Source organism: Haliotis rufescens, unplaced genomic scaffold (assembly GCF_023055435.1).
Source record: "Haliotis rufescens isolate VD_foot unplaced genomic scaffold, xgHalRufe1.0.p SCAF_14, whole genome shotgun sequence".
Taxonomy (NCBI): Eukaryota; Metazoa; Mollusca; class Gastropoda; order Lepetellida; family Haliotidae; genus Haliotis; species Haliotis rufescens.
The window spans coordinates 1,089,783-1,104,231 of record NW_025963824.1 but is presented as its reverse complement, the minus strand read 5'-3'; the positions used below and the strand labels follow the sequence as shown (position 1 = coordinate 1,104,231).

At 42.5% G+C, this 14,449-nt stretch overlaps 2 protein-coding genes across 4 annotated transcripts in view; one reads left to right on the top strand and one right to left on the bottom strand.

Annotated features, from left to right (window-relative positions):
* Positions 1-14,449, bottom strand: part of LOC124128861 — a 303,995-nt gene that overhangs the window by 72,964 nt on the left and 216,582 nt on the right. The gene's annotated exons all lie outside the window — the stretch shown is intronic.
* LOC125379317 (protein HOS4-like) overlaps positions 4,778-14,449 on the top strand; it is a 28,419-nt gene continuing 18,747 nt past the window's right edge. Inside the window, exons 1-2 of one of the 2 annotated variants that reach the window (XM_048395607.1) lie at positions 4,778-5,813; positions 6,012-6,533. In XM_048395607.1, coding sequence (XP_048251564.1) covers positions 5,141-5,813; positions 6,012-6,533 — 1,195 coding nt within the window. In that variant the 5' untranslated portion in view covers positions 4,778-5,140. Of the gene's footprint in view, positions 6,534-14,449 lie in introns of both variants that reach the window. The other variant, XM_048395606.1, reaches the window with a different exon arrangement.

Sequence of the window (14,449 nt, the reverse complement as noted above, 5' to 3'; positions counted from 1 at the left end):
GGTTTAGCCAGGAGTGAGCTAGTGTTGTTGTTGATGTCACATGTGTCTTATACTAGAGTAGTTAGGGGTTTAGCCAGGAGTGAGCTAGTGTTGTTGTTGATGTCACATGTTTCTCATACCAGAGTAGTTAGGGGTTTAGCCAGGAGTGAGCTAGTGTTGTTGTTGATGTCACATGTTTTGCTATGAGTGAGTGAGTGTTGTTCTTGATGTCACATGTGTCTTATACTAGAGTAGTTAGGGGTTTAGCCTGGAGTGAGCTAGTGTTGTTGTTGATGTCACATGTGTCTTATACTAGAGTAGTTAGGGGTTTAGCCAGGAGTGAGCTAGTGTTGTTGTTGATGTCACATGTGTCTCATACCAGAGTAGTTAGGGGTTTAGCCAGGAGTGAGCTAGTGTTGTTGTTGATGTCACATGTGTCTTATACTAGAGTAGTTAGGGGTTTAGCCAGGAGTGAGCTAGTGTTGTTGTTGATGTCACATGTGTCTCATACCAGAGTAGTTAGGGGTTTAGCCAGGAGTGAACTAGTGTTGTTGTTGATGTCACATGTGTCTTATACTAGAGTAGTTAGGGGTTTAGCCAGGAGTGAGCTAGTGTTGTTGTTGATGTCACATGTGTCTCATACCAGAGTAGTTAGGGGTTTAGCCAGGAGTGAGCTAGTGTTGTTGTTGATGTCACATGTTTTGCTATGAGTGAGTGAGTGTTGTTGTTGATGTCACATGTGTCTTATACTAGAGTAGTTAGGGGTTTAGCCAGGAGTGAGCTAGTGTTGTTGTTGATGTCTTTTGTGTCTCATACCAGAGTAGTTAGGGGTTTAGCCAGGAGTGAGCTAGTGTTGTTGTTGATGTCACATGTTTTGCTATGAGTGAGTGAGTGTTGTTCTTGATGTCACATGTGTCTTATACTAGAGTAGTTAGGGGTTTAGCCAGGAGTGAGTGAGTGTTGTTGTTGATGGCATATGTGTCTCATACTACAGTAGTTAGGGGTTTAGCCAGGAGTGAGTGAGTGTTGTTGTTGATGTCATATGTGTCTCATACTACAGTAGTTAGGGGTTTAGCCAGGAGTGAGTGAGTGTTGTTGTTGATGTCATATGTGTCTCATACTACAGTAGTTAGGGGTTTAGCCAGGAGTGAGCTAGTGTTGTTGTTGATGTCACACGTGTCTTATACTAGAGTAGTTAGGGTTTAGCCAGGAGTGAGCTAGTGTTGTTGTTGATGTCACATGTGTCTTATACTAGAGTAGTTAGGGGTTTAGCCAGGAGTGAGCTAGTGTTGTTGTTGATGTCACATGTTTCTCATACCAGAGTAGTTAGGGGTTTAGCCAGGAGTGAGCTAGTGTTGTTGTTGATGTCACATGTTTTGCTATGAGTGAGTGAGTGTTGTTCTTGATGTCACATGTGTCTTATACTAGAGTAGTTAGGGGTTTAGCCAGGAGTGAGCTAGTGTTGTTGTTGATGTCACGTGTGTCTTATACTAGAGTAGTTAGGGGTTTAGCCAGGAGTGAGCTAGTGTTGTTGTTGATGTCACATGTGTCTCATACCAGAGTAGTTAGGGGTTTAGCCAGGAGTGAGCTAGTGTTGTTGTTGATGTCACATGTGTCTTATACTAGAGTAGTTAGGGGTTTAGCCAGGAGTGAGCTAGTGTTGTTGTTGATGTCACATGTGTCTCATACCAGAGTAGTTAGGGGTTTAGCCAGGAGTGAGCTAGTGTTGTTGTTGATGTTACATGTGTCTTATACTAGAGTAGTTAGGGGTTTAGCCAGGAGTGAGCTAGTGTTGTTGTTGATGTCACATGTGTCTCATACCAGAGTAGTTAGGGGTTTAGCCAGGAGTGAGCTAGTGTTGTTGTTGATGTCACATGTTTTGCTATGAGTGAGTGAGTGTTGTTCTTGATGTCACATGTGTCTTATACTAGAGTAGTTAGGGGTTTAGCCAGGAGTGAGTGAGTGTTGTTGTTGATGGCATATGTGTCTCATACTACAGTAGTTAGGGGTTTAGCCAGGAGTGAGTGAGTGTTGTTGTTGATGTCATATGTGTCTCATACTACAGTAGTTAGGGGTTTAGCCAGGAGTGAGTGAGTGTTGTTGTTGATGTCATATGTGTCTAAACTACAGTAGTTAGGGGTTTAGCCAGGAGTGAGTGAGTGTTGTTGTTGATGTCATTTGTGTCTCATACTACAGTAGTTAGGGGTGTAGCCAGGAGTGAGTGAGTGAGTGTTGTTGTTGATGTCACATGTGTCTTATACTAGAGTAGTTAGGGATTTAGCCAGGAGTGAGCTAGTGTTGTTGTTGATGTCATATGTGTCTCATACTACAATAGTTAGGGGTGTAGCCAGGAGTGAGTGAGTGAGTGTTGTTGTTGATGTCACATGTGTCTTATACTAGGGTAGGTAGGGGTTTAGCCATGAGTGAGTGAGTGAGTGCTGTTGTTGATGTCACATGTTTAGCCATGAGTGAGTGAGTGTTGTTGTTGTTGATGCCATATGTGTCTTATACTAGAGTAGTTAGGGGTGTAGTGGGTAGTAAGTGAGTTTGAGTTGTTGTTGATGTCAAATGTGTCTCGAATTGCAGTAGTTAGGGGTTTAGCGGGGAGTAAGTGAGTTTAAGCTGTTGTTGATGTCAAATGTGTCTAGTTGGGGTTTAGCCAGTAGAAAGTGAGCTTAAGTTGTTGTTGATGTCAAATGTGTCTCGAACTACAGTAGTTAGGGGTAGCTCAACAGCAATTGTCCTGTTTTATTCTCAACAAACCGAATCTTAATGTTTGGCAAGTCAAAGGAAAAGTGCCAACATCCTGTACCGAGTTTCGTACAGGTCACTCTGACATCGGCTAAACTTAATGTGAAGTCATCTGGCCGTAATCCATACTCTCTTGAAACATCTGATGCCCATTAATGTTTCCATTAATAACTAATATGCAATTAACTAAATCTTGGTGTCCCAAAGTTCAAACGGGTCAGGCTGACATGCAGAGTACTGACGTCGATTATACATGTATGTCTCGTCTAACAGGTGTGTTAGTGTGGCGCTACAATGCCATGCTCCTTACAGCACAGATAGAGTTTCTTATTCTCTATACCTCCAACATGGGGCGACTAAATGCGACAGCAGTCGACTATTGATGTGTAGAGTAAGACATGACCTTTTTATTACAGCATTCTGTATAAAGAGGATTAAAAGCACAAACAGCCTCCACATACTGACTTTGTCTCAGTGAAGCTCTTAAGGCTCAAATGCAGAGCCTCAGTCTCTGATGATGCATAGAATCTAGTTTTCTTTAAACTCACGTTTACAACCTCCACCATATACGATTGAGATGTAATCCAGTTTAGAGCGCTCTACAGTTGGGGGAGTGTTTTCTGATCTCCTCCCCGCTTTGAATCCCAAACGACTTTCAATGGAGCAAGTGGCTTCAGGCATTTATTTTTATTTATTTATTTTAGTAATAAATGTGTGGCAGAAAGGTCTTATTTTTGTTTCACCTTTTTCTTTTTTCTTTTTTTGGTAGCTTTGACATCATTAGGAAAGAAACTTACCTGAAGTCCATATGTCATCAAAAATAACGAAAAGGGATTCTAAAAATGGGTCTGGTAAATGCTTCAGGAGTTGATAATTAGTTGATAATATCAGTGTCTTTATAGTATGTTTCTTGAAAACATACTGCACCTGGTTTGAAATTTTGAATGAAGAATTGTAAGTCATTATATTTATTCCTAAGTACTCTACAGTTCCATTGTATTATATTTGATGCTTGAGCCTTGACGGCTCAAATGGTAATCTCTCATTTGAACATGAGCACCAGAGCGGTTGAGGAGACATAATCTCCGAGGATGAGAGGGCATCGGGTGTTTGATGGACATTTAATTTTTATTTCACCTTTTTCTTTCTTTTTTGATAAGTTTTGTTCTGCATTTGCTGGTTCGACATGAATTGTCTCAGTATCAGCCTGAAAGGGAGAATATGTCGATTCGGATTGATTGTCAGCGTGACAGACGAAGCTACAACAGGTTGATCAGACTTGACCCATGTCAACTCAGTCCGACACAGAACAGATAAGGAAGTTGTGGCAGATTTGGCTACAGCAGAAGAAGAATTTAGAATAAAAGTAAGCTGCCTGGCGACGGCAAAGCTGATGTTTCGTTCTTGTTTAGTTTAAGAACTTTGATTTCTGTTTGATAAAGAGGGCAGAACTTGGAAGTGGCCATGTGTTGCCCATCACAGTTTGAACATGTCAAATCTTGAGGACAATCTGCACTTTTATTGTTGTCACCATAACGATGACAAACCATGGGATGTGTGCAGGTTTTTGAAACCATGTCCACTTTTTTCACATTTAAATCATCGGAGTGTACAGGGGACATACATCTTCACTCCGATGTTGACATAACCAGCTTTAATTGAATTGGGAACCGGTCAACGGGCAAGTGAATAAATATGTGTTCGTTTGAACAGTAGTAGATTTATTATCCTTTCTGGTAAAACGTTTGACAGACTAAACTTGATTTTTGTCCCGGCACATTTCACCTGAAGAGCTCCACTGCGCAAACGTGTCACATTTTAACCTCCCCACAATGGCCATGAACAGATCTGGATATACCAATTTGATTGGTTCATGATCTGTAACTTCGATCACAAGGAATCAACATATGTATTAGCCTTATCAAACGAACTTGTATCCAAATGTCTTCGTTTAGAAACAGAATGATTGTTAGCCATGGTGAAACAGGGAGGGGGATTTTTGGGGGTGGGGGATTGGAGGAGTAAGGTATATGTGAGACTGCATGTGGCATAGAGACCTGGGTGTCTGCTACGGGTGATCAAAGGTATATGTTGTACATTGGACATATAGACCTGGTTGTCTGCTACGGGTGATCAAAGGTATATGTTGTACATTGGACATATAGACCTTGGTGTCGGTGATGGGTAATAAGTAAGTTCCACAGCGTTAGACAAAGAGAAGTAATTTACGCACATTATTAATGTTAAGGGGTTGGATCGAGATTAGTTAAAGTGAACAAGAAATCTAATATTTTTCAAGTTACTTCAAAAGTAATAATACTCTCAACACGAGGCTATTGTGGCAACATACTTGGTTTGTAACACAATACCCTGATGAAGGTACCTGCCTTATTTGTGTCTGTGGTGCCACATGTACGCACAGGAATTCCTGAGTTGGCTTTTTGTCAAACACTTCGGACTAAGCTCCATGTTGATCCAGCATCAAGTCAGTCTTCTCGTAACTGCGACGAGCTGCAAATATCTCTGCATGATGGAACTAACAAGAGTTGTATTCATCAGTCTTGTGTTCTTGTGTGGTGTCAGAGACGCACATGCTGACACCAATTTGACCGACTTGACTGGACAAGTGAGAGTCCTGACCGCAAGTATCCAAGCATGGAAAGGAAGAGTTGTTAATATTAAGACTGATATGAAAGGCCACTTTAGGAGGTGGGAGTCATCACTGAAAAATCAACTGACTGACACATTCATTCCTGCCCTGATAAAGCCTCTAGTGGAGCAAGCGATTACCGGCATCCTGAAAGAGTATAACATTAGGAATATTATGAGAGGACGTATTCTTGGTGTAGTTAATAGACTGAGAGTCAGTGTTCATTACACAAAAACACAACTTCGGACAGTAACACAACAGTTCAGACGTGTAGAAAGGGAAAGAGACAGTTACAAAGAAAGTATGTTTAAGCTTCGTAGCGAGGTGAACACAGACATCCACAGTTTACAGCTGCAGCTGAATGAGACGAAAGCTGGTCTTCGTGATGCAAACATGGTGAACAGTGTTCTTCAGGAAGATTTAATTACACTGAATACAAGCTGTGTGAAGAGAGAAGAGATAGAAGCGCACACCCATGATGAACAGTCATACAGGAAGGGATTGCAGGAAATGCAGCAAAAGTTAAAAACTGACATTCAGAGTTTAAACATTCAACAAAATCAGACCATTGATGACCTACATGATTCAAATCAAGTAATCACTGGTCTTACAGAGGACATGGTGATACTAAATACAAGCTGTGTGAAGAGAGAAGATATAGAAGCGCACACCCATGATGAACAGTCATACAGGAAGGAATTGCAGGAAATGCAGCAAAAGTTAAAAACTGACATTCAGAGTTTAAACATTCAACAAAATCAGACCATTGATGACCTACATGATTCAAATCAAGTAATCACTGGTCTTACAGAGGACATGGTGACACTGAATACAAGCTGTGTGAAGAGAGAAGAGATAGAAGCGCACACCCATGATGAACAGTCATACAGGAAGGAATTGCAGGAAATGCAGCAAAAGTTAAAAACTGACATTCAGAGTTTAAACATTCAACAAAATCAGACCATTGATGACCTACATGCTTCAAATCAAGTAATAACTGGTCTTACAGAGGACATGGTGACACTGAATACAAGCTGTGTGAAGAGAGAAGATATTAAAGAGGTCGATGTTACGGACAGGTCGCTGACTACATCGTCGTTGTCGCAGGTGTCATTCAGCACATCGCCCCCTTCGTTTCCTGGTGCTGCAGGAGGTGAGACTTTTAGCAGAGATTTCTCTCTAAACATTCCACGCGAAAGATGCATGAAATATCTTATTTCCTTTGAAAAAAGCATTAGTGTATGTCTTCAAACATGAATTTCAAACAATATATATATATATATGCATACATACATACATCACATAAAGTTATGACAGATATCACATGATTCATAATACTCATCTCTGTGCTACATATTACTGAAACTGCACCAATGCACTCATATGTACACGATGTATAGTATACATATAAACATGCAGTTCACAAATACAGGCATGTAGCTTATACTAGGACTAGAATGTTTAATATGTCTACCGAATGTGTGGCACTCAGGTGACAGTAGGCATAATCTACTGTTACTGCTTGTCACTGCAGATCCTGCTGTAAGTGATCAAATACACGCCACTTACATAGTTTAGTATACATATCATACAATTATATACACAGTAATAGTGCCATATCATTTTATTCTAAACATAATCTCAAATGGAATAGCATAGATAAACCTACATAAATATGCCCTTATCTGAGCCATACTAGCATTACCTGTGCTGTGATATACTCTTAATTACAAACACACATGATCATGTAGGTATAATCATTACTGTACTTATACTAATGACTTTAACTACATTCATACACTCAAATCACACAATTATAACCTACACTGAACTAATGTTTACACTATACATGCTGTACTAAAACAAATATTATATCCTACATATTGTTTATAACTACGTATTAACACACACACACACACGCACGCACGCGCGCCCGCGCGCACACACACATATATGTTGTCATACTGTTTCATGCGAAAGAAAGTCATTATTCATTCGTTGGAAAGATGTCATCGCGTCAATGTTGCAAACAAAGGTAGCACGTTCGGATAGCATCATCTTCCCGAGGCATGATCGTCCACAAGTCAATTTATTAAAGTCTAGTTTCCAGCCCGATGAACTTTTGATCTTGACCTAGGGCGGCCTGTGCGGGGTCAATCCTTGACTTTTCTGCAGAACATATTGAACATATTGTCTACCCACGACTGACTTCCGCCAGTTTCCGGAATGACAATAACTCTCAGGCGTTCATTACATTGTAGACCGCCTCCGTGGTCTAGTGGTAGAACGTCCGCCCGGAGAGCGGAAGGTCCGGGGCTCGATCCCCGGCCGCGTCATACTAAAAGACGTTTAAAGATGGTACTTGTTGTTTCCCTGTCTGGTGCTCGGCATTAAGGGGTTAAAACAAGGACTGGTCGGCTCACAGTCAGTATACTGTGTCTGAGTGGGGTATTCTTGGTATCTCAGTGAGCTAGCACTATAACTCGGCATCAGTCCGGACTATTACAAGCAGACACACACACGCGCACACACACACACACACACACACACACACGTCGCTATGTAAGTGCAATAATCTTGGACGCGGCGTTAAACACAATTTCACCTCACCTCATAACATTGCAGAGGACGCATTCCTACTCTGATCATAAATATTGCAGTGCAGCAAGCGTAGAGAGCTTACCAGCTCACGTGCACGGAGGAATGCTTGTGTGCAAGGTTTCGTGTGTGTTGATGCGTTAGGGTTTGGTTTTGAAGCCGTTTAGCATCTGTCTCTGGCAGTCTTGTTTTCAAAGCTGATCGTCCTTCTGATCATAATATCAAAAGACGGGATACCCAATACCCAGGTACATAGGTTAACGTCGGTATGAATACTCCCACCAATATTCATTACAATATAGAAAAGAGCGCATGACTCCGATAAAAACTAGAAAAGGTGCACGTCTCTTAAATAAGTTTTTAGTAATACGACATTTACACTGGGTGAAAATATACAGGAGCGTTCTACTAGGCTAACTATACTACTCAAAAGCAGTTAGGGAACACTGATATGTTTGCACTTAAAATAGAAAAAGGAACAGAAGACTGAGTAGTAAATTCAATAATGACCGAGTATACAGTAAGAAAGAATCATGAACAATCCATTACATTTCATAACGTGAGTGTCAGTGTCAGAGTTGGATTTAACGCTGCTTTTAACAGTATTCCAGTTACATCACGGCGTGTCAGCTTAATGTTGGAGGAAAGCCCGAAGTGATGCAGGTCTCAGACGTTTACCGCTTCGGTGAAACCCACGAGCACGGGTATGGTGCTGACAAACCTAGAAACATAATCGGGGCGAACCGGGATTCGAACACACAAACATAGGTTTCTGGCGTGCCCAAGGGACGCAAATCTGCACAGCCTTAGACGACTGGGCCACCCGTGCCCCCGAAAGAATCATGAACAACCCACTACATTTCATAACGTGGAAATCCAGGCCATGAGAGAAAAGTCAGTGACGAGTGTGTCCGCCCCTAGCAGCCACACATGCAACACAACGACGCCTCATGGATGTCACTAATGTCTGTAGTGTGTTCTGTGGGATAGCAGGCCACTCAGCCATTGAGCAAGCTGGCGCAGATCTTGAGGTGGAGGGTGGCTCTCTCTAACACGTCTCGTTAACAGATCCCTTACGTGCTCAATGGGTGCCATATCAGGATAATATGCTGGCCATTCCATGCAAGTAACATTGTTTTGTCCCAGAAAGTCAGGGACTACGCGTGCACGATGAGGTCTAGCATTGTCATCCTGGAAAACCGTCTGTGTGCCTATTCGATGAAGACAAGGGATCATCATTGGTCTCAGAATCTCATCCCTGTAGAGAACAGCATTCAAATTCCCGTTGATGACGTACAGATTGGTTCTGTGATGAAATGAGAAGGCGGCCCACAACATGACACTACTGGTGTATCATGTCTACTGTACAGTGTTAGATGTGTTAATGACGCTTCCTGACGCCATTAGAAACACGGGGCTGGTGTATCATGTCTACTGTACAGTGTTAGATGTGTTAATGACGCTTCCTGACGCCACTAGAAACACGGGGATGGTGTATCATGTCTACTGTACAGTGTTAGATGTGTTAATGACGCTTCCTGACGCCACTAGAAACACGGGGCTGGTGTATCATGTCTACTGTACAGTGTTAGAAGTGTTAATGACGCTTCCTGACGCCATTAGAAACACGGGGCTGGTGTATCATGTCTACTGTACAGTGTTAGAAGTGTTAATGACGCTTCCTGACGCCATTAGAAACACAGGGCTGGTGTATCATGTCTACTGTACAGTGTTAGATGTGTTAATGACGCTTCCTGACGCCATTAGAAACACGGGGCTGGTGTATCATGTCTACTGTACAGTGTTAGATGTGTTAATGACGCTTCCTGACGCCATTAGAAACACAGGACTGGTGTATCATGTCTACTGTACAGTGTTAGATGTGTTAATGACGCTTCCTGACGCCATTAGAAACACGGGGCTGGTGTATCATGTCTACTGTACAGTGTTAGATGTGTTAATGACGCTTCCTGACGCCATTAGAAACACGGGGCTGGTGTATCATGTCTACTGTACAGTGTTAGAAGTGTTAATGACGCTTCCTGACGCCATTAGAAACACGGGGCTGGTGTATCATGTCTACTGTACAGTGTTAGATGTGTTAATGACGCTTCCTGACGCCATTAGAAACACGGGGCTGGTGTATCATGTCTACTGTACAGTGTTAGATGTGTTAATGACGCTTCCTGACGCCATTAGAAACACGGGGCTGGTGTATCATGTCTACTGTACAGTGTTAGATGTGTTAATGACGCTTCCTGACGCCATTAGAAACACGGGGCTGGTGTATCATGTCTACTGTACAGTGTTAGAAGTGTTAATGACGCTTCCTGACGCCATTAGAAACACGGGGCTGGTGTATCATGTCTACTGTACAGTGTTAGATGTGTTAATGACGCTTCCTGACGCCATTAGAAACACGGGGCTGGTGTATCATGTCTACTGTACAGTGTTAGATGTGTTAATGACGCTTCCTGACGCCATTAGAAACACGGGGCTGGTGTATCATGTCTACTGTACAGTGTTAGATGTGTTAATGATGCTTCCTGACGCCATTAGAAACACGGGGCTGGTGTATCATGTCTACTGTACAGTGTTAGAAGTGTTAATCACGCTTCCTGACGCCATTAGAAACACGGGGCTGGTGTATCATGTCTACTGTACAGTGTTAGATGTGTTAATGACGCTTCCTGACGCCATTAGAAACACGGGGCTGGTGTATCATGTCTACTGTACAGTGTTAGAAGTGTTAATGACGCTTCCTGACGCCATTAGAAACACGGGGCTGGTGTATCATGTCTACTGTACAGTGTTAGATGTGTTAATGACGCTTCCTGACGCCATTAGAAACACGGGGCTGGTGTATCATGTCTACTGTACAGTGTTAGATGTGTTAATGACGCTTCCTGACGCCATTAGAAACACGGGGCTGGTGTATCATGTCTACTGTACAGTGTTAGAAGTGTTAATGACGCTTCCTGACGCCATTAGAAACACGGGGCTGGTGTATCATGTCTACTGTACAGTGTTAGATGTGTTAATGACGCTTCCTGACGCCATTAGAAACACGGGGCTGGTGTATCATGTCTACTGTACAGTGTTAGATGTGTTAATGACGCTTCCTGACGCCATTAGAAACACGGGGCTGGTGTATCATGTCTACTGTACAGTGTTAGAAGTGTTAATGACGCTTCCTGACGCCATTAGAAACACGGGGCTGGTGTATCATGTCTACTGTACAGTGTTAGAAGTGTTTCTAATGGCGACGGGAAGAGTCATTAACACTTCTAACACTGTACAGTAGACATGATACACCAGCCCCGTGCTTCTAATGGCGGCGGGAAGTGTCTTTAACACTTCTTACACTGTACAGTAGACATGATACACCAGCCCAGTGTTTTTAATGGCGGCGGGAAGTGTCATTAACACTTCTTACACTGTACAGTAGACATGATACACCAGCCCTGTGTTTCTAATGGCAGCGGGAAGTGTTATTAACACTTCTAACACTGTACAGTAGACATGATACACCAGTCCTGTGTTGGCAATGGCTGCGGGAAGTGTCATTAAGAATTCTAACACTGTACAGTAGACATGATACACCAGTCCTGTGTTTCTAATGGTGGCGGGGAGTGCCATTAACACTTGTAACACTGTACAGTAGACATGATACACCAGCCCCGTGTTTCTAATAGTGGCGGGAAGCGTCATTAACACTTCTAACACTGTACAGTAGACATGATACACCAGTCCTGTGTTGGCAATGGCTGCGGGAAGTGTCATTAAGAATTCTTACACTGTACAGTAGACATGATACACCAGTCCTGTGTTTCTAATGGTGGCGGGAAATGTCATTAACACTTCTTACACTGTACAGTAGACATGATACACCAGCCCTTTGTTTCTAATGGTGGCGATAAGAGTCATTAACACTTCTAACACTGTACAGTAGACATGATACACCAGCCCTTTGTTTTTAGTGAAGTCAGGAAGCGTCATTAACACTTCTTACACTGTACAGTAGACATGATACAGCAGCCCTGTCTTTCTAATGGTGACGATAAGCGTCATTAACACTTCTAACACTGTACAGTAGACATCATACACCAGCCCTGTGTTTCTAATGGTGACGATAAGAGTCATTAACACTTCTTACACTGTACAGTAGACATGATACAGCAGCCCTGTGTTTCTAATGGTGGCGGGAAATGTCATTAACACTTCTTACACTGTACAGTAGACATGATACACCAGCCCTTTGTTTCTAATGGTGGCGATAAGAGTCATTAACACTTCTAACACTGCACAGTAGACATGATACACCAGCCCTTTGTTTTTAGTGAAGTCAGGAAGCGTCATTAACACTTCTTACACTGTACAGTAGACATGATACACCAGCCCTGTCTTTCTAATGGTGACGATAAGCGTCATTAACACTTCTAACACTGTACAGTAGACATCATACACCAGCCCTGTGTTTTTAGTGAAGTCAGGAAGCGTCATTAACACTTCTTACACTGTACAGTAGACATGATACACCAGCCCTGTCTTTCTAATGGTGACGATAAGCGTCATTAACACTTCTAACACTGTACAGTAGACATCATACACCAGCCCTGTGTTTCTAATGGTGGCGATAAGAGTCATTAACACTTCTTACACTGTACAGTAGACATGATACACCAGCCCTTTGTTTTTAGTGAAGTCAGGAAGCGTCATTAACACTTCTTACACTGTACAGTAGACATGATACACCAGCCCTGTCTTTCTAATGGTGACGATAAGCGTCATTAACACTTCTAACACTGTACAGTAGACATCATACACCAGCGCTGTGTTTCTAATGGTGGCGATAAGAGTCATTAACACTTCTTACACTGTACAGTAGACATGATACACCAGCCCTTTGTTTTTAGTGAAGTCAGGAAGCGTCATTAACACTTCTAACACTGTACAGTAGACATGATACACCAGCCCTGTGTTTCTAATGGTGGCGGGAAATGTCATTAACACTTCTTACACTGTACAGTAGACATGATACACCAGCCCTTTGTTTTTAGTGAAGTCAGGAAGCGTCATTAACACTTCTAACACTGTACAGTAGACATGATACACCAGCCCTGTGTTTCTAATGGTGGCGGGAAATGTCATTAACACTTCTTACACTGTACAGTAGACATGATACACCAGCCCCGTGCTTCTAATGGCGGCGGGAAGTGTCATTAACACTTCTAACACTGTACAGTAGACATGATACACCAGCCCTTTGTTTTTAGTGAAGTCAGGAAGTGTCATTAACACTTCTAACACTGTACAGTAGACATGATACACCAACCCTGTGTTTCTAGTGGCCACAGAAAGCGTCATCAACACTTCTAACACTGTACAGTAGACATGATACACCAGCCCTGTGTTTCTAATGGTGGCGATAAGAGTCATTAACACTTCTTACACTGTACAGTAGACATGATACACCAGCCCTGTGTTTCTAGTAGCCAAAGAAAGCGTCATCAACACTTCTTACACTGTACAGTAGACATGATACACTAGCCCTGTGTTTCTAGTGGCCAGAGAAAGCGTCATCAACACTTCTAACACTGTACAGTAAACATGATACACCAGCACCGTGCTTCTAATGATGGCGGGAAGTGTCATTAACACTTCTAACACTGTACAGTAGACATGATACACCAACCCTGTCTTTCTAGTGGCCACAGAAAGCGTCATCAACACTTCTAACACTGTACAGTAGACATGATACACCAGCCCTGTGTTTCTAGTGGCCACAGAAAGCGTCATCAACACTTCTAACACTGTACAGTAGACATGATACACCAGCCCTGAGTTTCTAGTGGCCACAGAAAGCGTCATCAACACTTCTTACACTGTACAGTAGATGTGATACACCAGCCCCGTGCTTTTAATGGCAGCGGGAAGTGTCATTAACACTTCTAACACTGTACAGTAGACATGATACACCAGTCCTGTGTTTCTAATGGCGGCGGGAAGTGTCATTAACACTTCTGACACTGTACAGTAGACATGATACACCAACCCTGTGTTTCTAATGGCGGCGAGAAGCGTCATTAACACTTGTAACACTGTACAGTAGACATGATACACCAGTCCTGTGTTTCTAATGGCGGCGGGAAGTGTCATTAACACTTCTGACACTGTACAGTAGACATGATACACCAACCCTGTGTTTCTAATGGCGGCGAGAAGCGTCATTAACACTTGTAACACTGTACAGTAGACATGATACACCAACCCTGTGTTTCTAATGGCGGCGGGAAGTGTCATTAACACTTCTGACACTGTACAGTAGACATGATACACCAACCCTGTGTTTCTAATGGCGGCGAGAAGCGTCATTAACACTTCTGACACTGTACAGTAGACATGATACACCAACCCTGTGTTTCTAATGGCGGCGAGAAGCGTCATTAACACTTCTTACACTGTACAGTA